We start from the raw sequence: 24,006 nt of genomic DNA on the forward strand, positions 1-24,006 counted from the left end.
AACACGAACAACATATGACTTTGAGCTACTTATGACAATCCGTCATCATTTCACACTGTGTTAATCTTTTCCTCACTAAGCTTCCAAAAATTACACATGATCCGAACGGGGGGACTAAACGACCCTAGCGCCTACTTGTATACGGCATCAGGAGAATAAAACGTTGGAAGTGTTTATGACCGTGCAATTATGTATTCATGTTTTCGCGTTCACGGATATGAATTATTTGTGTATTTCATTCATTTTTGTTAGTTTGCCGAATGCTTATGTGTACTTTATGTATAAAGTGAAATTGACCAAATCGGTCTAAAGGGGATTCAAATCCCCCTCTTCGGACCAGCTAGGTTAATGCCGAAGAGATCTACGAAATCCGAAAGAACTATCCCAAAGAATAGATAAAAATAACGTTTTTTAAAAATATTTTTTAATTAATAAAGATCTATAAAATACTTACTTTATCAATTTGTATAAACCACCTTAATTTTGAGTTACACTTCGACCGGTTTCGAGGTTACTACCTCATCGTGTTTAATCATATTTAAATTCCTGATGATTTTTACATTTTTACATTTACATTTTTTTTTCCCTTTTTTTTTGCACCACAACAGGCCAGGAGGACTAATTACAGAGGTGAATTACATCACAGAGCACCCAGGCTTGAGAAAAACCACATTTTAATTTTTTTGTGTTCTCACCGGGAATCGAACCCGGAACCTTCCGTGCGTGAGACCACGGAGGCCGCCATGATGAGGCAGTTACCTCGAAACCGGTCGAAGTGTAACTCAAAATTGAAGTGGTTTATACAAATTAATAAATGTATAAGTGTAAAATGTCATACCACAAAGTAAAAAATGTTTTTGATAACAATAAAAATATTTTTGGCTAATAATTAACTTTTTAAAACTGTTCCAGCACTTGCTTGTACTGAGTTGTTAATTTTCGCTGCTCTTAACTGTTATTTAGAAACAGTTGTACGTAGCAGTTTAATTTGTAAAGCAGTAACTGTTACTTCTACTCCTTTTCAAAAACGGAATCTAGCCCCAAGCTTCTTCATTGCGTCACACAGTTTGGAAGCTTCTAGGTTTAAAGAGAAGAAGTGAATAGATAGCGAGGAATAAGGAATAAGAAATGATAAATGTTTCCACATCTCTCCACTCCCTTACTACTCCCACGGGATCACTATTTCTGCTCACTACAGGTTAGGGCAAAGGATAGAAAGCGATAAATACTTGTACTCGCTTAACATTTGTTTCCGCAGTCTTTTAAATTTATTATTTGGACCTCCAATTTATACCCCGCCTTGACTGAACCTTAAATTACTAACCATATTTGTAAGGTCCTTAAAGATAAGAAGACAAAAGACCCTGTAATCCGCCGAACCGAATAACAACAAGCGGATGTTGGGGTGGAGCGGGGATAATTGAGCTTAGAAAAGGGCTGCCATACGTCCCGGTTTTAAAGTCTGTGTTTTTTTTTCAGTATCAGTGCTGCAGAGCAGCGTTTATTTAAAAATTAAAAAATATAAATAATAATTTGTTACCCACAAAGTCTAAAGACTTTTCGGTGTGACACATTTTTTTTTGTGACAGGTTTATATTACATTTATTCTATTTATATTTCACAAATTTATTTATAAACAGACACTATAATTTTATATATATATAAATAAAGATATTTATTTAGAAGATATTTCTCCGGTTCTTTTTTTTCATTTGAAGATCTTTCATATTACTGATGGTTTGTGGGAGATCATTGAACAATCTTGGAATAACGCAACTTAATGTTCGCTCTCCGAAGTTATTTGAAATTCGGGGAACAAACAGGGAGCCCTTAGTTTTTAATCTAATGTTGTGAGTGTGGAAAACTTTTTTTTTATATCCCGGATCAACAAAGTGATCTACAATCAATTTGTAGTCACTAATTTGTTTTACAGGCAGGACATTACAGAATGTAAAATATACACCTTCGCCCATATGTTTCGCCTCACGAATTATGCTATCCAGGACAATCCCTTTCAACAGTCTCATATCTGAATATCATAAATTTTACCCAGATGAGACTGGAAAGTGAGACCCCAGACACGCACTCCGTAAGATATAATGGATTCAATGAGCGAGGTATATATGTATCTTAACGTTTTGAAAGGTAGTATGCTTTTGATTTCATAAATAACCTTAAGCCAGTACTTTAATCTGTCGCAGATTCCATCAATATGAACACCCCAGCTAAATTTAGAATCAATGTCCCAGATTCATTTATTCCAGTCGATTTTAAATTTATACATATGAAAAAAAAACCGATAATATCATAATATCTAATATTATTATGAGTTTGTAAACTTTTTTTTAGACAAGGACTGGATTCAACTGCCTGGGGGAGCTGATAAAAATTGCCCCCGGTTCAATTGACTGTACCGAACTACAATGCAAACTCTCTATTAATGTTCCTTCCAAAGTACTAAGGAATAATCTTCTTCTTCACATTCCTCTCGTTTCATCTAATTTATTGCAAAAAATAATATACATACTTAATAGCAGGAAATCTATATAATACCAATTAATGTAAAATGAAAACGGAGTGTTCTCTGTTTATGATAGTCTCCATCTAACATGGCACATCCTGTTCTAAGATGGAGATTTTCTATCTTTAGAGCATAAGTAGTCCTATACTAATAAAACAATAACATAAAAAAGAAAAACTAAAACAACTTAATTATAAATGCCTAGCTAATCAAATGTAAGAACTTAAAAATCGTTATTATACAAATATAAAGTAAATATATATGCCAAGAATACATGTTACTTTAACATAAATAATATAGTATAATATATAATAAAACAAATATAAAGCAATGAAATACATAAAAATATAAATAATATGTGTACCAATTATATAAAGTGCTACGTTTTTTGATTTACATATGTTTTTCAAAAAAATCTCTCCCGACACTATTTATATTATACATATATTTATTTGTAAATAATCACAATGACGTGCGGCGTTTGCTTTCGAAATAATTTGTAGTGTTTTTAATATTTCTTTTTGATTTACATTAGATTACTGTTCATTTTATGTTGGAGAATATTTTTTGACTTACTGTGATGCCACTTGTGATAACCTGTAATTGGCTTATTTGTAATTTGTTTTGTTTTATATTTAAAATAAATGTAGCTGTCGGTTATCCAAATAAAGAATAATAAAAAATAAAAAAAAACATATTACAACTGAGATTAAGAACATTTTAGAGAAGGAAATATAGAAGTCTATGCATCTACAGGGCTTATGACCTGTCATTGGCTGGTTTAAGTGGCCACTTTACACACTGTGTACTATTCACCATTCTGCCCATATTTGAACTTCTATACTCCACTATTTTTTTCATCTGTTAATGTTTGGGAAGTTAAAGAGCTAAAACCTTTTTTTATCCGGGTGAGATTCATTTAAATGAATTATTTCACCTTTATACTAGGCAACGGCTAAAAGTCTTATTTTTCAATTTCTATACTTCTTAATGGACCAGGTGGATTTATCAACAACATTTTGAGCTGTTTTTTGTGTGAAAACATTTTAAATGTATCTACCTTGTACTTCATTACAACTTGTTCTTATATCTATCAAATTTAAAGAAACTATTCGCTATCAAAGAACTTGTAAAACGTATGTAGTTAAATTTTAATTAAAATTAAACTCTATTCACCGAATTATACTGCAAATTTATCAAATTTACTTAGCACGTAATTACCCAGTGAGAAATACATTATTTATTTATATACTTGTTTATATATCAACGGTTCTAAGAACCTTTTACAATAAAAAGGTTTACAGAAATAATCACAGCAGTGAACAATTTATTATGTAATATATAATATGAAATCTAGTTGAATGTTTATAACTAAACAACTCAGTGAAATTAAAATATAAAAAAAATAACAACAAAAAAGTAAAAAAGAAACATAACGTATCTAAGATGACAAATAAAAGATAACAATTAACGTGAGAAAATCTTATGTTCTAAACTTAAATATATCAAAGTAAAGTTTGGAATAATTTAACATAAAAATAAAATGACAAGTATTTTACTAGGTGATAATGAAAAAGAAAAATAATGCTACAGTTAAACTTTATAGATTATAAGTTTTTTAGAGTAATTTAAAAACTGAAATAATCTAAAAAACACATTTATTTTATCAGTTGGTTGGAAGAAGTTGCCATTTGGAAATAAATCCACTAATATATATAATTTATATAGATAAAGATATAAACAAAAATACGTTTCCAAGAAAACAAAGTTAAATTAAATAATATATTTTTAAATCAATTCGTTACTTCTCTCAAAAATAACGAGTGAGATCAACCAGAGTTTGTATTGAAAATATCAAATATTTGTTCAAACTTGCTTCCATATCTATGTATCCTGGATAAAGATTAATGAATTATAACCTAATTGTGTATATTTTAATCAATGAAATACTTATAAATTAAATTTCCCCGCCGAAAAGTCTGTAGATATAGAAGATAGTATAAATTATAACACGCTTCAAATAAATTTAATGAACCAAAGCTGTTCTGCAGCATTGTAATAAGTAAAGAAAAAAAAACGTATTTTGTAAAAGGCTGAAGAAACGTCTAACGTTAAAATCCATAATTTTAATCATTATATGCAAATGGATTATTCTTGCATAGTAAAGAAATCCCAGATAACACCTCTTTATATTAGTTAAACATCCCGCTGATATTTGGTTGAAGACTCAAAACAACTCGACTCGCTCTAATTGAGTTTAGTGCGTATTTGTTTAGTGATTAATACTCCCTTTAGTACTCAAATTCTCAATCCTTTGCCCAAACAATAGGGGCGCCTTGAGTCTTAGCCGATTTATATGGACTGGAAAACTAACCGAGGTATTGATCTGAGACGATGCCGTGCTTCTTGCTAACAACAAAGAGGAACTGCAATTCTCGGTAACAAAAGTCTACAATGTATGCAACGGAATCGATTTGCTGATGAATGTCGATAAATCAAAAGTGATGGTTTTTGAAAGAAATGAAAGTATAACTTAATGTGAAATCACTGTGAGTGGAGTTATACTAAAACAAGTAGAAAAATTTGTGTATCTGGGAATTACGTTAACTAGGGATGGAAAATCTGAGAAAGATATCGAAAAAAGGATGAGTGCCGGGAACAGAGTGAACGGTGCACTTAAATCAAGGTTGGCAAATAATGGTTTGTCGCAAGAGGCAAAATTAACAGTTAACAACGGAGTCCTGGTCCCGACCCTGATGTATGTGAGTGATGTATGGACTTGAAAAAACAGGGATGAAAGTAGGCTGAATGCTGTCGAAATGCGATCTCTCAGGTGAATGTGTGCTAAAACTATGTACGATAGATGCACAAATGTTGAGATCCGTACATTATGTACGGCTGAGACAAACATTATCAACAAAACCAAGAAATGAGCTCTGCGCTGGTTTGGATATGTAAAGCGAATGAACAGCGAAAGAACGGCTAAGAATATTGACAATGCAAATGTTGATGGATGCAGAAATAGAGGAAGATTTTCACCGGTGTAAATACGGAAAATATACCAAAACCGTTATTTTTATTTATTTATGTATTATTTATCATGCTTTTTAATGCATTTAGCCACCAGTTAGCAAGCAAAATGACAAGAAAAGCAGTCACCATAGTAATTAAAATTTTATTTTCACTTTTTTTTATTAGATACTCCCTACTTTTTTGCCAATGGAAAATATTGTATTATTTTTTTATAGTAGACACCGATTAAATGATATGTAGTATAAACTGTTTTTATTTACGAGGAAAACAAGAAACAAACCGACAGGAGCGTTGACTAAGAGATTTCACACGCGTTGACTTATGACAGCGATAACTTAAGCATGTTCATTATTGTTCGCTGTGATCGCTCAAATGCTTAGTATGTTTTTAAGCACGTCGATAGTTATTTGTGATTGAGCTACAGGTATTCTAAATTACCCATCATCAGGTATAAATATGAACTGATAATAATAAATACAAAATATAAAAGACGGGTAAATCAAAATATTAGAAACTAGTTATGTAATATTATATTATCTTATGTGGTAAAAATTACAAAGTGTTTCATTTTAAATAAATTCTAAATGTTATACCACAAAGTAAATGCTGAAACAGTTAACAATATGCCAATACTCTATTTTGCAGTAAATTTTGATTTGCAAAATTAGCCACGAGTACAAAAATTTTGAATAATTTTACGTTCAGTATTCTGAACCATATAAAACGGACTTAACGCCAACTCCTTTCCCACACTCCGCTTCTGGTCCCAAAGGGATGAAAATTGTTGGAAGACGCTGAAAAGTGAATTAGGCACCTGATCCTTCCCGCGTTGCTTAGTTTCTGGTGTTTGTATAACGCCTCCGCCATCGAGAAAACAGGAAGGGGGTTCTATGTTTGAATCCCGACTTCTTAATTGACGTAAATTCATTTCAAGATAATTCAAATGATTGATGGCGGAACCAATCAAGAATTTCGGTAATGTAACCCGCTCACCGTTTCTCTTGTATTCATAATGAATTTTCAGCAGGCAACACTAACGCTAATGATCAATTTGTAATTTGTTAGTAAATTATTATTAAAGTTTTTTTTCAATCTGCATATCTGTACCTTAAAGGATTAAACACTGGACTCCTTTTTTTGGTACTTTGAAGTTGAAAATGCAATTTATTGAAAGCTCATTATTATGCAAAAAACCGTGATAATTTTTTAATTTAATTTATTTTTTATTTTTTTAAAGAAATGTTTGCGTTCATATGATTTACCCAAATATTTAATTAATTTATTAATTTATTTATTTAATCCAATATAAAATACAATACAAATACATAGTTAACAAAAATGTCTATACAATAGGTAGGTACATTCAATATATATATATTTTTTATGGATATAGCCACTCTACTGGCCCACAGGCACGTTCCGGAGTGTCAGTGTATTATTTATTTATACATAATTTTACATAATTTCACATCAATTGTGTAAAAATTTAAAAGAAATAAAAAATTAAAACATATCTACTTCAATAAAACGAAAAAGGATTTTCAACAAACTATAATTACATTCTTCTATATGAAACATATTCCTCAGCTTCCTGTCTAGTCTTTTTAGCAATCCATTTATTTACTCTAGCTTTGAAAATATTGTTTTTCATTTTGTTCGCCAATATGTCCTTGCTTAAAAAGTTGTATAGCTTAGGGGCTTATTTTAGGTCCATTTTCAACGAGTTGTAAATAACTCACTATTAGAAAATGAAAACAAAGTTGGAGTGGAGTGGGATTCGAACCACGGACCATTGGTCCGTGAGTCTTAGAATCTAGCCACAGGACCACGACCCGATTCAAATTTGATGTTCCTCTGTGATTTGGTATAGATACGTATTGTTTTTCTTCAGTTGCTCGAGTGCATGTTGTATAGGGCAAATTATTCTTATGTTTCCTATATGTATTTGGGTTTTGTGTCGTTGTTTGATTTGTTTGTATTACTACGTTCTTCTTCCTTTCCGAGGCGGGATCTGGAGCGTGCGGCCGCGGTCTCAATTTGGAACTAACACTGTATTCCTTCACTGTCATACTGGGAAATTAGAAAAAGGTGATTGTGCTGACCATGTATATTTGATTGATCACAAATTGACAATACTGCAGTGAGGGGTACAATGAAAGCTTTTAAAGTTTCTTTATTTTGTTATTTTCGCAGTTTGACTGTAAAGAAATATTAAATTTTTGCTAAATTAGTTTAAAAAAATTGATAGTGATATGCGAAACTGAAGAAAGACACAAGTCTTTATGAACAGTTTTAGGAAAGGGGTGAATGCTTTCATTGTATGCAAAACACAGCATCAGTTAAGCCGTTTAGAAGGAGTTTAGTGACATCACACGTACATAACTATTATTATTATTTTTTTATTTATTAAGGAAAAACCACAGTGTTATATAAGAATACAAAATATAAAATAATAGTTCATACATCCAGTTAAAGTTTTTCACAAATATAATGAGAGAACATGTTACACAGTAAAGAGAAAGATGATATTTTATATAAGACATGAGAAAAAAAAGGGCCCGTAAGAAGGCAAAGAGATGAGGAAATAGAGTGGAGGAGTGGAGGAGTGGAGGAGAGGGATTTTCATAATATATTTGACTAATTCAAAATTTTGATATTATAACAAAATAAACATAATTAAATGAATATAAACTTATCACTCACTGACAAATGTTTCATTTTAAAGTGTTTCAAAAAGTTTTTTTTTGAAGTCACAAAATTTTGTATTAAAAATATCTAAATGAGAACAAAGTAAACTAAATTTGGAGCAGCTACGATAAATAAACGAGCTTTAAACATTTTTTTCGGGCAATGAATTATAAAAAAAAATATATACAAAACACCTGAAATTTCAAAAATATTGAAAGGTTCTATTCTCCTTATCAAATTGCTTGTAATTAGAGAATCTTTATGTTAAGATTCCCTTACATGACAACACATATTAAAATGATAAATTACGTAAGTGTGTTTGTCTGTTTGTTTGTGTTTCCTTCAGGTTTCAATGGAGCAACCGATCAACGTTATTCTTTGCATAGGGGTAGCCGGAGAGCTGAGAAGTCTCATAGGCCACTTACCATTACTTTAAAAAAAATATAAAACATCAGTGTAACAATAATGAAGAACATTATTTGCAAATGAGTAGGCGGTAAGGTTGGTTGCCAAAAATAATAAATTTCAAATAAATTCTTCGAATTCTTTAATTGACTTGGTAAACCTATAATTAGTATAGTTTGCATTTGTACAACTGAACAAAAAAACGATGTCACGTCGCCATAACTATCGGATGGTCGTATTTTTTCATAGCGATAGTTGTAGGACTGGCAATCGATACAGAATACTTTTGATCCCAAAAAATTATTTATCGTTTTGTTGGAAAAATTCTTATAGCAAAACAACTAGAGTAATTAATTACCCAACTAATTTATTCTTTACGAAGTATTCTACGTGAGAGAAGCCGTGTAAAATCTAATAGGTAATATATTGCAGTATTTTCATTATTTAAATTTCTAATGCGGCCCTTTATTCGAAAAGTTTTCCCAGGCCTGACATAGGTCATTAAACATTCCAACGCACAGCATATTAGTTGAAACTTTTCATTTAAACCTGGCAATTTACATGCTGGTTTTATTCCAAGTTTATTATACTCGTGGTGATTGGCCATAGTGGCGAGCGTTTCGCTCCGCAGTGCGGGTGCGGTGAACAATATATGGTGTAGTGTCCATATTGACCGCCTATGATTCTGGTTCTTTTTCAGAATCAGATCTGTATTGTTTTATTGAGTGTTAAGATAAGTTATGTTTGTTTTTTATTCAAGTTAAAAAATGAGCACCAAAAATTAAACGAATTCGTAAAACATTCGTCATTCATAAAAAAAATATCTACTCTACAAGATGTTGTATTTTTTTTTACGTTACATGTTTTATTTTATTTGATTTTAAGCCTTCAAATTGGAATATCAAGAAGACAAAAGTGATCGTTTTTGACAACTTCTTCTGTTCGCGTTCTATTGAGGGAATAAAGCTGCTCGCGATATTTGCGCAGTGTACTGTTTAGGTACCGCTTATATAACTCCTACGTAACATCTATTTTCCTCTACGGATGCGAATCATGGCAACTCACGCAGGCCCAAAACAGCAAAATACTGAGTTTTGAGAATAGGTGTCTAAAAAGAATCTTGGGTGCGCGGTGGTTAACTTTGTGAAGAATGAAGTTATAACAGAACAGACGCAGCAAACTCCGGTGACAACTACTGTCATCAAGCGGAGGCAATACGGTTGGCTGAGCCATACACTACGGATGCCTCCTGAGAACCTTAAACACGCTCGCCTACTTTACAAGACATCAGGTTCTCGACGTCCTGGACGTCCGCTGCTGACGGTTTGTCGGCAGTTCATGTCAAAACGACGGGACGCAAACCTGACTTGGGAGGACGCACATAAGCTGGCAGCCGACAGAGATGCATGGAGGCTTTTTGTGGACGCCATATGCTCCGATTAGGGAGTGGCATGAGCTGATGATGATGAAGATGCTTTGAATGAAAGGATTGATGGGTATTAGTGAAAATTTTGTTCATTTTTTTCCAATGAAGAGAACAAGAAGACGCAGGTTGTTATATTTCTAAGAAAAGCCTGTTGTTTCTTTAAAGACGTGAACAAAAACAGGTTTTTTTTATGCCGAAAAATAACAAATGATTCATATTATGTATAAGCTATTTAGCAAGGGCACAGCTTAAAAAGACTAATAAAATCATTGATATTTAAACGAGTGTTATTTTGAATTAATAAATACATTTTATTCTGTTTGAAACATGAAATATTTCAGTTAAAAATATAAAGTAAAATGTTTTGAAATTTATCAAAATTTCTTTAGCTATAAATGTTCTTTTTACACTTGAAATGCATTATTTGTAATGTTTATTATTTTATTAAAAACAATAGTTTTGCAATTAGCAACAAAACTTGTTTCTAAAAAGCAAAACTCTATGGTCTGAATGTCTCAAAATGAAATTTGGTAAGGTATCTAAAATAAAACACTTTTATTGGATATAATTAGACTTTTACATTTTAAAAATACATGTGTCGCGTTTTATCTTGTTAGGATATTATCAAACTATCTTAAATATTTACAAAGTTTCCTTATATACTAACAATAATTGCAGTTTAATGGTATAGGTGCATCGTTAAACACCAATTAAACATCAATGATGCACATTAAACAGCAATGATGCACATTAAGCAGCAATGATGTACCTACATATAACTGAAACATTGTAAATATTTCAGTTTATTTAATAATGTTCTAAGAAGACAAAATGCGTAAAATATATATTTTTTAAAGTGTAATTAAATCAACTAATAGTGTTTTATTTTGGATACCTTACCAAATTTCAAAGTGAAATTCTACCAATTATCTACATACACAATAAATAATATTTAAAAATTATTTTAATATGAGAACAACGTCTTGCCTTGGGGTCTTCATTAAACAACGTCTTAAAACAATGCGGCCACTTAAACCAGCCAATGACAGGTCATAAGCCCTGTAAATACCTAGACCTCTATATTCCTTCAGTAAAATGTGTTCCATTTCTGTTGTTATTTGTTTATGCACCTTTTAATATAATCTTATGCGCAAACATAATAATTGTTTTCAAATGACATTGTATAATGTGTTTGTCTGCTTTCAGAAATATTATTTCCAACTTTACGTAATTTTAGTACACAAATTCCACCCCTAAAAATTAATGTCCCAGTTTTCTTCCCCAAATTTTCTCCTTCTTTTTTGTTCTTCTTATTCCTAAAATTAAATACTTGGAAAGATGTTGTCCTGTTTCGGGAGTACTTTTTGTGAACATTATTTAAACTTAGTTTGAAAAGATTTCTCCCGAATCTAACTTTTATGATTATGAAAAATAACTTTTTAATTCCGCTGACACTTTAAGTTTGGATTTCGAGATTATGTTGTTATGCTTAAGTTTTGACACAAATATGTTTTTTATTTTTACGAACAGAAAACGAAACAATCGTATCTTATTGAACTCACAAGGGTGCGTTCAAAAAATATATCAACACATTAAAAATTATTGATTGATTTGGTGTTTATTTTGTAGAATTCCATATTTAAACTTATAATATCAGAAAACAAAAACTGATTCGAGTCTATTGAACGCTTTATTTTAATTTTACAAATATAAAAACGAAAAATTGGTGACAATTGTTTCGCCTCATTAGGGAATTTTCAAACAAATGTGAAGATGAGACGGATTGAATGTCCTATTTTAGTTATATAATTCAAGGTACTTAAGTGACAAATATAAATTAATCAATTATCACCGTTTTCTAAGAAAAGTGGCATTTTTGCTCGGATAACAAAGGGGTAATTATTTATATTTTGAAATAGAGCAATCTCTTAATCTGTCTTCATTGGAGAGACGTAGAAATGAGATGGACTTTGTATGCATTTTCAAAATACTTAGAGTGATGTCCTATCTCTGTTGCAATAAATTTCTTTTCATGTTCTCAACCATGTCTCCAGAAGTCAAAATTTGCTATTTTTAAAATCTTCTGAGATCAACTTTTGTTTTTATGCCCCAATGTCCAGAATGTATAGATTAGTCAATTCATCACACGATTTGGTATTTTTTGGGATAGATCTTCCGGATTTTCATAGATCTCTTCGCGACTAAACAGTGTAAGATGAAGTTGGATTGGCATGGTTTAGCTCGAAGTCTTATGTCTTTCGTTTTTATGAATATACTGTTTACCATTATTGTTTTGCCCTTGTTTGTCTTGGCTACATAGTTTTATGTTCTCTTTGTTCAGTTTCTTGCATTTATGTTTCTTCATGTAACTGTTGTAATTGACTTAGGCCGTATATATAATAAATAAATAAATAAATAATTGTGGGAAAACCCAAAAATTAAGGGCAAGGCTAAGTAAGTGTTGCTTAGGTAATGGGGAATTAAGGTATTTATATTTAACTTTGGAAAAATTTATAACAAAGTAAGTATTTATTGAAATACATGTATGTATTGTGAGATATTTCAGTTTCAGTGCTGCAGAGCAGCGTTTATTCAATAATTTTATATCCATTTAACAATTTATTACCCACTAAGTCTTATGACTTTTTGGTGGGACATATTTAAAAAATAATATAACAGGTTTATTTAACATTTATATTTTACAAATTTATTTATAAACAGGCTCTACAAAGTATCTAGAAAATATTTATTCCGTATTTTTTTTTCATTTGAAGATCTTTCATGTTAATGATGGTTTGTGGGAGATCATTGAGCAACCATGGAACAACGCAATTTAATGTTCGCTCTCCGAAGTAATTTGTAATTCCGGATCAGCAAAGTGATCTACAATCAATTTGTTACAAAGTTGTTTTACCGCTATATATTTTATGAAGCTTTATAGTTTTATATCTTTAGATAATTGTCGTGGAAATTATATTTATAATTTTAGGATATTTAGGTGTTCTTTTTAATTTTAATACATGATTGAAACATTATGAAGAAATTTACATAAACAAAAATGCATCAATATTTATATTTTAGAATTTCTGAAAAATATAAATGCAATTGTAAAATGATTCATCTATTAATAACGCGTCATGCAAGCGTGTACATAAAGGGACATTGTAAAGAATAAGGACTTTTAAAAATATATTTAATAGTGGTGAAGATAGTAGTTTGGTTTGTTGATTTATTATTTTAAAATAAGAGTTGTTTAGATATTAATTAATTTCCAATTGTTCGAGTATATTAAGTTTACGCCCTAAGCTTCAGCATGTAATGGGATTGGTTTATTTGAGAAATGATTTTTATGATTATTTTCAATTAAGTAATTAGCAAATTAAGAATCTTGTGATTTTATTTCTAAAGGATCTTATGTATTCTGAAAGAGCGCCCAGTTTGCCCCACGTAAACTGCATTACAGTCGTTACATTCAAGTTTGTAAATTCTATGCGTCTATGCAACCCTGGTATCACAAACTCTCAGCATATCATTCTATGATACGCAGACTAATAAACGTAACTCTAGATAAAATTGCAGACAAAACCGAGTAAAATACAATAAAAATCATAGCTGAAAAGAATAGTTTTGAATAAATGACCATTAAACTTAACTATTGATTTTTCCCACAATTATGATAAATTTTATTTTTGACTGAAGTACCTTGAATTGTATAACTATATAAAGACATGTAATCTATCTTATCTTCAGATTTGTTTAAAAATACCCCAACAAGGCGAAACAATTGTCACGAAATTTTTGTTTTTATATTTGTTAAAATAAAAAAAAGTGTTTAGTAGACTCAAATCAGTGTTTAATTTCTTATATTATAAGTTTTTTTATACACGGTTTTCAGTGCCAGACCACAAAATTTCAGAGGAACATTCCTTTAGCTTTTAAAAAAATGAGTATATATTTTTATTACATATTAAAAAAAATTGTAATCTCAAAATGTAGTAAATCCTTCATTTCTCGGACAAGCAGTCCCTCCACAAACCCCAACCCTTTCCTACCCAGCCGCTTCCCTTGTCCGCGTCTGTTGCGTATCGTTTCGTTGGTCAAATACGTTTTTATCGCAATTTTTTTTTGTCGGGGAGGGGTAGGGGTTTGCGGAAGGAATGCTCGTCCAAGAAATTAATGATTTACTCCATTTAGAGATCTTAAAATATATATGTATATATTTTTTTTAAAAGACTTTTTGAAAAAAAATTAGTAGGATTTTTTTCAAATCTTACCATAAGGAATGTTCCTCTGAAGTTTCGCGGTCTGGCCCTGAAAACTGTGTTTATCTTTAAAATGATAAATAGATATATAAATACGGGAAAGGAACACTAGAGTAGAATTTACCAAAAATGTATAATATGCTCCCATTAAATATAAAAATAAAAATAAACTTATCTGGCTGAAGAGAAAGATGTTTGCTGAGAATCTGGCTTTCAGAACGTGTTTTTTAATATCAAAGTTTTTATGTGTTTTTCTTTTTTATTTGGACAATTTTTTATTTTCGATTTACTTATTTTTCTTTTTTTTCCATAGTAATAAGAGTTTTTATTTGTTTATAGAATTTAAGAAATAAGATTATGAATATATATTAGAACTTAACTATAAGCACCTGCTGACGAAGGACTTGATAATTTATAAAATAATTTTTGAAAAAAAAAAAAATGTGTATCAGACTTAACGAACAAAATTAAACTTAAATCATGACACTTAATGAATAAAATAACCACAATTTGGCAACACAAATTCCACACCTTCTTGCCCTATTTTACAAAATTATAACGTAGAGCCGCCTCTATCATCGCAAAGAGTAAATAAATTTAGATTTGGACCCAAAATCTCCTCCCTAGGACCATTAGAGCAGAATCTAACAAGGCCACATATTTATGAGGCCTTAACATGCCGATAAGGCTTCCTTCATTTCCTATACCAAATAGCCGCCCTACCCTCGAAATGAAGGCTTTATAAATACATCATCCTTTCCTACATGGGCACATAATAATATTTATTATAAAGAGTTTCCTCTCGGCTTGCTTTCCATGGTAATATTGCTAAAATATCAGAAGCGAATTTTTCAAATCGAGTAGGTGCTGTTTACCTATGGCCGGTAAATAATTTAAAGGATAGCAATATACGTTATAAACCAATATTGGTCCAAAATGGATGATAGTAAAAATAACAAAATTAGGGTTTTTAAATATTTCATTTGGGAGGGATTGGTGTCTTGCAGAATAGGAAAACATCTTTTTTTTTTTAATTTTCAAAAGTAATAAGTGTCCATGAAATACTGTCCAGTTTAAAAAAAAAATATTGCTTATTTTATTTAGTATTTTTTTAATTATAGTTTTGAATTCCTGCAAAAACGTTACGATTCATGTTCATTTTCAACTTTGTTCCAAACCATTCAAGTTTTTACAGAACATCATCACGAATCTTGACGTCACAACTATCAACGCCAAATATGTCGCGTTTTTCTACTAACATGTTTTTTATATTTTCTTTTTTAAAGTTATTTACGAAAATATTTCTCCATAATATCTATATTGATTTTTCATACATTTTTATCGGTATTTGTAGTGCGTGATATTTCTCTATTACAATCTGTACATAACTTATTATCTTCAATAGTCTTAAAGTGAATTCAAATTTTTTGAATTAATTGCTTAAACTGAGTTTAAGCCTGCGTTAAGTTTGGACTATACCTTGCCCGAGTAGTAAAATTATTGATGTGAATCATAATGTTAGGATTTTAAGGAAGTAGGCAACTGAAATGGGTCAAAATTAAACAGCGGCAGCGGATAAAATATCACACTCTATCACAGTCCTAACGCTCCTATATACCTCCATATATAAATAAATATTTTTATTTACAATAATAAATGTAACATTAAAAAAATATTTTCAAATGTTACCGCTTCGATGATAATAAAAAAAAACGTTTCCTACCTCCCAACCGCAGCTCGGCCGCGGCCTGCGCCTGCTCCCAGTCGGACGTGGCCACGCACTGGTACATGCCGCGGTCCGCCTTGCCGACCGGCCGCACCGCCAGGCGGCCGGCCGCGCGACCCGCCGCCGGCAGCGGCCGGCCGTCATGCAGCCACGCCACGCGCGCGCCGCTGTGCTCGGCCACGGCGCACGTGAACACGGCCTCGCGGCCCGCGTCCACGGTCTGGAGCGGAGGCTGGATGTGGACCGTGAGGGGAGCTGGGAATGAAAATTGATCGTTCTCTTATGACGCACATTTAGGTGAGTGAGAATATTTGTCGGTCCGGTCCATTTATCCAAACCAGATATATTTACATATAACAACAGAGATGAAGAACATTTAGGACAAGAACAAGAACAGGGCTTATGACTGTTAATGGCTGGTTTAAGTGGCCACTTTACACACTGTGTAACGTTCACCATTCTGCCCGTATTTGAACATCTATATTCATTCAATTCTTTCATTTGTTGATGATTGTGAAGTTAAAAAGCTGAAACCGTTATTTATGCGGGCGAGATTCATCTAATTGAATTATTTCACCTACATACTAGGCAACACTAGAAAACTTTATTTTTTCAATTACTATACTTCTTCATGGACCAGGTGGATTTATCAACAGTATGTTCTTCATCTCTGTTGTAATATGTTAATGTAAACAGCTCCCCGGGGAGTTGAATCCAGCCGTTGTTTACAAAAATTTGGACAAACTCAAAATATTGTTCAGATATATTTAGACTAAACTTTGCAACCTTTGAGAAAATGCAAAGTGTTTTCACTGCAAACATGTGACATAATTTTAGGGATAGTTTTTTATTGTTGATTTATTTCATTATTTTATAAAGCAAGGATGTTATTTGTGATTTTTCCTTAATCTTGTTAAAACAATTCAAATCAATAATACTAATATTTAAAAATGAAAAATAAATATGAACTTATAATAATAACAACTGAAACATAATTATTGTAAATTACAAAATATAACAATAATATTACAAATTTCAGAATAATTGTAAATTATAAAATATTACAAAAAAAAATTGAAGCACCAAAAGAAAATAAAAACAGTGACGTTTTTGCTTTTAACCCTCTTATACTCGTATAAGCTTTATTAATATTAGATAATACAAGAATATTTTGAGTTTGTCCAAATTTTTGTAGACAAGAAATGGATTCAACTCCCTGGGGAGCTGTTTATATTAAAATATTACAACAGAGATGAAGAACATTTAAAAGAAGGTAATATAGAAGTCTAGGCATCTACAGGGCTTATGACCTGTCAATGGCTGGTTTAAGTGGCCACTTTACACACTGTGTAACATTCATTAGCAAATCGCTTCACTTGCATACATTGAAGACCTTTGTTACCAAGAATTGCAGTTCCTCTTTGTTTTTAGCGAGAAGCACGGCATCGTCAGCATACAAAAGACAATTGACATTTAAATCCTAGGCAGTTACATTCTAATAAATGATAATAGTTAACAAATTAATAGAGAACACAGACTAATAATATACACACTTATTCGTATACACATTTTGATACATATACATTCACACATACACTTTTTGTAATACACATATATATATACACACATATATACACACGTACATACACACACACACGTACATACACCCATGCGCATACACATACATACATTAATAAAACATGGACATTTTATTGATGATGCGAAATTCCATGGTTGCCATCTGTATTTATATATTTTAAAATTATTCTTTACTAACATATTTTATTTTCGATATCCAGTAAGAATCTCCAATCCGTGGCATGCATCAACTTTTCTGACTTCCTACGACTAAATACTTGGACTTATATATTTATTTAAGGAACTTACCCGCAACAGACAATGTGACTTGAACAGTTTCTTCTCCAGCTGAATTGTTGACCCAGCACAGGTATTTCCCTCGATCCTCCAGTCTTACTTGCGATATTCTGAGAAGACCTTCAAACACCGTCACACGATCTGATGTTTCCAGCGCTGTCAGCTGGTCATGTTTCTCCTTGAACCACCTGTTGAGAATAAGGTATCTCAATGTTAAAATCAATAGTAGGAAGGGTGTGAAAAGCGAATGCTTAACGTTATCGACGTTCCATACAATATATATTGATAGCTATCGAATATTAATTTTGAGAGGTGTACAGGATAGTTCAACAAGAATTGGACTTAGTCAAAAGCACTATGCAGCTTCATATTTTTTGTTTCAAAAAGAGACAAATGAAAAATCCGAAGAAAAATTCAAGTTTTATTTGTCACCAATTGAAATTACTTAAATGGTACGCATGAGGAATCTGGGTGAATTTTTAAATTATCAGTTTTTAAGTGAATAACCCGCTAAACTTCTGTTGTTGAGGATTTTCTGCAGCTAATAAAGTGAAAATTTGATTTTTTATGAAAAATACACAACAACACGCTGACCGAATGAAAAAACTATATGTCTTGATGATGTTATAACTTATATTTACATATAAGTTACTAACAAAATGTACCTACACTTAATATAATATTTAGTTTTACATAAAGTATCCTTACACTGTATAATATTCACCAGTCTAAAGATGCCCATTAGAGGGTGAAAGTGCTTATTGGTCAAACAAATAAGTGGAAGTGTACCAAGTTTTTTTAATTGGTAACTTAAATGTAAATACTCAACGGCGGCTCGACTGTGGAATCATCTCCCATCCACCATCAAAGATGTTACTACATTATCTCTGTTTAAATCACGTCTGAAGATTAATCTCCTTTCTCTTCCTTAACCTCTCCTCCTTTCCTTTTTCCTCTTTTTTTCTTTTTCCCATTGAGTAATAGTTTTGATTTAAGGTAACTTATAAACAAATACGTTTATTTCTATTTTTATATATCTTTAGCTTTTTAATCTTTTTTTTCTATTGAATATGTTTTGTAACTTAAATTATAAAACAAAACTTTTATTTTATTGGTTGGTTGGAAGAAATCGCCATTTGGCAATAAGCCCGCCAATGTACAGATAACATTATGTACAAAAAGTTTAATAAATAAATAAAAGTTTTTTTTTTTTCATTTTCAATATTATTTCCATTTGTAAATACTCACTACAAACTACAAACCTTAAAATATTTTTTTTTTCACTTAAATTTAAATTTTTAAACAACTTTCATTTATGTTTTCTTTTTCCTTCTCTTTTTTATACTTTCATAATAAACATTAGATTTAATTGCTTTTTAATATGGAAACTTCACTAGTCCATTAGAATTAGGTCCAATTGTGTAAAATATTAAACTTTGTAACTGTACTGTATGTTTCCTGAATAAAAGAAAATAAAAAATAAAAATAAAAAAATAAGTTATTACTTCATTACAATGGAATTCTATCAAGAATTGTCACTAAAAATTTTTAATCAAATATGTCTTGATTTTTTTGTCTTTGAGCTGGTGGGGAATCAAACCCTTGACTCCAGTTTCACAGTTAGCCATCTGACCGACTGCGCCGCAGCACTTTTTAAAAATATTAATGTCATTTTGGCCTATTCTAGTTGTTGGGCTATTCACCGCCATAATTGAGCCAGTTGTATTACTATGATAAACGAAAATAATTTAATAGTTTGAAACACAATGTTCTTTTCTTTGCTAATTTGATTGTTAAGTCATTTGGTGACATGCATAATAAAATAAAAAAACTTCCTTTATCCCTGATTAACAAAGAAATTGTTATGTTTTCTGCCGCAGTAATGCTGTTGAGGTATTGAATAAGATCATTTTAGAGTTTAGAACCCCTCACCCCGACATTTTACAGAATTTTCTAAATTTTCCCTTTAAGATGTTAATTAAGTTATTTTATTTTATTTGGGATTTTATTTCATAAAAAAACTAAGAAGAAATATAATAACAATACTAAATCAAATTAAAAAATCCACTGTTAATCAAATAAATCATAATATTTAAGAAAAGAGTTAACGTAATTGTATGTGTGTGACGTTTGTATTCATGTGTGTGTATGTGAATGTGTGTTTGTGTGAATGAATGAGGGAGGGTGTGTATGTGCGTGTGTGGATGAATGAGAGGGTGGATGCATGTATGTGAGTGCGTAATAAAAAAATAATAATTTAAAACTTGTATTAAAATAGAAAAGGAAAGAACAAGAAAGAGCTCGGTAAGAAGTTTGATTATTAAAAAAAAAAAGAGTTTATTCCTACTTAAAACCTTTTTGTAATAATATTTTAGTCAAGTAATGCTATTATTGTATTTTCGAGAAGTATGGTTAGTCACAAAACCTTATTCTGAAAAAAAAACCCTTTTATTTTAAAATTTAATTGATACACGCTGAATGAATAATGTACAACGTTATTCATTCAATACTAATACGGTAGGTAACCACAAAATGCAGTGAATACGATATAATGTCAACAATAAAACAATGTAGGTATGACAATATGTTTACGTTGATTCAATACGAACATACAAATACATATTATATGCACCTACATAATATATAAATCAGAATAACATATAAATTTTATAGAAATGATTTGAATGAATATTGTATTTTAACGACGATTTCTTAAAGTTTAATTATTCAAAGAATTATTTTAAGTGTGTTTAAACATTATCTTTTCAAGTTTCAACACAAAAAAATAACCACAGTTAGAAGAAAATTTTCATATTAATAATGGCATTTTCAGGTTTACATTTAGTGACTAGAAAAATCAGTCGGTGACAAATAAGGTCATTAGCCTATTTTTCCGTCTTTTAATACCTAATTTTGGACTGTTGTTATGAATTTCGACTTCTGAAAAATAATAACAAACAAAAACTTAACCTAGCCGAGGATAGGGATTACCTACGTTTGAGAGGCTTTTACTTTGCAAAATATTCAAATCGAATTCCGAGATGTTTTGTATTAAATTTTAAGGGTTCCTACCCTGTTAAATTCTCTTTAAAGGCTCATTCGTTAAAACAAAAGCTCGCGAAGGATTTTCATTTATATCATCCCCATCCGTGAGAAGTTGAAAAAGGGGAATTTCCGAGACAAAGGGAAAGTTGACCCGTTATAAACTGCGCAGGAATTATTGAAAAGCTTCTACATAAGTTCAAAGAAGATTTCCCTGACTATTGTCTGCTTCCTTTTCAGTTTAATAGTGAATTTTAAACTAGTTTTTAAATATGAAATGAGGAATCTCGTCCAGATTTGTAATTATGTAAGCATGCATAACCCTCATTAACTAAATGCATCTTAGCTTTTAATTAATATTCTTATTAAATCTTAACCTTTTAACAGCTAATCATACATAACAGAAGTTTATGCCTGTTTTGATCTACTTCAACCTACCAAATAGTTGGATGGGGGGGAATGCCTGTTTAGTAAAAAACAGCATTTATCGATATTATTCATGGCCGATTACCTTTCTTTTCTATTCTTCTCTTGACCCATCCTTATCAAGATAGAAGAAAAACAATTATATAATATTTAGATTTTTTTTTTAAACTAACAACACTTTTGACGTAACATCACATTGCATAAGAATTTTTGGAATCGGCGCGCGTCATTGGGAAAATTATCATAAATTATTTATTATCACAATTTGTAGTAAACTTTCATCATCCAGTACTCAAAATTAAAGAACATCTTCATCGTATCAAAAATGAGGGTCCATTTTTGTAATCCTTTCCTTTCTCAAAATATTTCCAACCTTTTACAAAACTGCATGAACTTCGGTTTTTCGATACAGTCCGCTTTTTGTTAACAATGCCACCCCCGTCGCAATGCGTCTCATAATTTCTCAGATATTCATATTCTGGTGGTATAGAGGATAAGGATCTTGTTCTGGTGGTATAGCCAGCATACTCATCAGAACAGTTGTTCCAGAACATGAAAGTGCTGGATGAGAAACAATTTTACAATTTTGTCTAAAAGAAGAATTGGCACACTTACGGTCTAACAACAAAGAAAGGCTCAGGAGAATACGAGTAAACAAATAAATGAAACAAATATGTACAAAAAAAAATAACCACTTCATTTTTTCCACCGACCGGATTCAAAGTTTCTTTACCAAGGTATACTAAACGAATAAATACTACCCTATTTCATTTTTAACAGTAATTTCTAAATATTACATTTTTTTTGTCATGTTGTTCTTAAGACGGGAAGTGTGAAGTGAGATGAATACGATCATTAAAACTAAATAGGAGTGGACCAAATAAAATATGGTTTAATAAAATAAATAAAACAACTTTGTTTTTAACCACTAATTTTTATTTTTCACCGACCGGTTTCAAAGCAAACAAGCTTCTTTGTCAAGGTTTACGTAACTAATTAATTGATTCCTTTTTATTTTATTTCTATCATGTTCACTAAATACTACACGTGGACCCAATAAATTAAGTGTTTTTTTTTTCGCTTCCACGGGTGGTAATCTGATATCATTATTTTCGAAGTAAGACAGGAGAGGACTAAAAGAAATATTGTTTATTTGGTTATTAATTATTGTTTTCTTATTATGAATCGCTTTTTTAATTTCTAAGATTTCTAAGTTGTCTAATTTTAATATTTTATTTTCAACATGAAGTACTTTGTATTTAATTTTATTATAATGAATAACCACAAAGTTAGTGCTTCAAATATAATTTTTAAAATATGGTTTATTTGGTTATTTCATTTTTTTCGTTTGATTTCCAAGTTGTCGAATTTTCTATTTTATTTTCACCATGACGAACTATTAATCCACTATCTTCATTAAAATTATGATTGTTTTCTTTCAGATGGTTTATGAATTCAGAATTAAAAAAAAATATTTTGGTATCTTAAGTGTTTTTTTCCAGTGTAGATTGAATCGCAATCGTTACAATTTAATTGGTATATGCCAGATTTATTATATTTAGCGACGTTATCTATGGGAATTTTTAACTATGTTTTTTTTATTATTAGTTGTTTAGTGCCGGTTTATTATAATGGTAAATTGTTTACAAAAATGTCATTTATAAAAAAAATCACCTTCCATTGTTTAGGTAGGTTGGCTTTATTTATTGTGAGAGTATATTATAAATATTTATTTATAAGTTTCCGATTTTGTTTTTGATTTACTATTTTATCAATTAGGTTTTTACTATATCCATTATTATTAAATTTTAAAATTTTAAAAAGGTGGTCAAAAACAAAGTTGTTGTTTATTTATTTGATTATTATGAATAACCACAAAATCAGTTCATCAAATACAATTTTTAAAATAAATGAATATTTATTGAAAACTGATATAATAATATAAATAATATGCATTAAAAATAACCATGCATATAATTTTCTTCATGTCATCTCTGTTTTACAATGAAAGTATGCTATCTAAATTTAAATAGTTAAAATATGTTATTGAACTTATGCTATCTAAATAGTAAAAATATGTTTTTTTATTTATAAATAGAATCGGGTTGGAGTCCCGTAGTTAGTGTCTCGGACTCACGGCTTAAAGGTCCGAGGTTCAAATTCCACTCTACCCCAACTTGATTTCCATTTTCCAATAGTGAGTTATTTACAACTCGTTGAAAATGGCCCTCGAAATGAAATATTCAGGTAAATCACAAGAACGCCAATATTTCTTTTATACAAAAAAAAGAGATCTTCAAAACTTTAGAAATTCATGTTTTCTCGTATTATTAAAACTACTGTACCAACTGTTATAATTATCCAAAATTCATTTTTTTGTATTTATCTACTCATTTCAACAAAATAAGAGTTTTTTTTTTTTTTTTTTAATAAATAAAACCTGTATTAAACATTCAAACATACATACATAAAGGAAAAAATAAGAACAATTCAGATTAAACCTATCAAAAAATAATTAGTCTCTTGTGTTTGGCGAGATTAAAAAATATAATGAAATATTTTTATTTATTTTTTGTCTTTTTACCTAGAATTGAGTCGTATT

The 24,006-nt window shown here is 30.6% G+C and overlaps 1 protein-coding gene across 1 annotated transcript in view; it reads right to left on the reverse strand.

Annotated features, from left to right (window-relative positions):
* Positions 1 to 24,006, reverse strand: part of Dscam4 (Down syndrome cell adhesion molecule 4) — a 226,023-nt gene that overhangs the window by 143,521 nt on the left and 58,496 nt on the right. The window contains exons 7-8 of the mRNA XM_088224468.1: positions 17,949 to 18,124; positions 16,059 to 16,316 (exon numbers count right to left, since the gene is read on the reverse strand). Coding sequence (XP_088080594.1) covers positions 16,059 to 16,316; positions 17,949 to 18,124 — 434 coding nt within the window. The remainder of the gene's footprint in view (positions 1 to 16,058; positions 16,317 to 17,948; positions 18,125 to 24,006) is intronic.

Source organism: Micrasema longulum, unplaced genomic scaffold (assembly GCF_059751315.1).
Source record: "Micrasema longulum isolate JH-2025_06_02 unplaced genomic scaffold, ASM5975131v1 h1tg000284l, whole genome shotgun sequence".
Lineage (NCBI taxonomy): Eukaryota > Metazoa > Arthropoda > Insecta > Trichoptera > Brachycentridae > Micrasema > Micrasema longulum.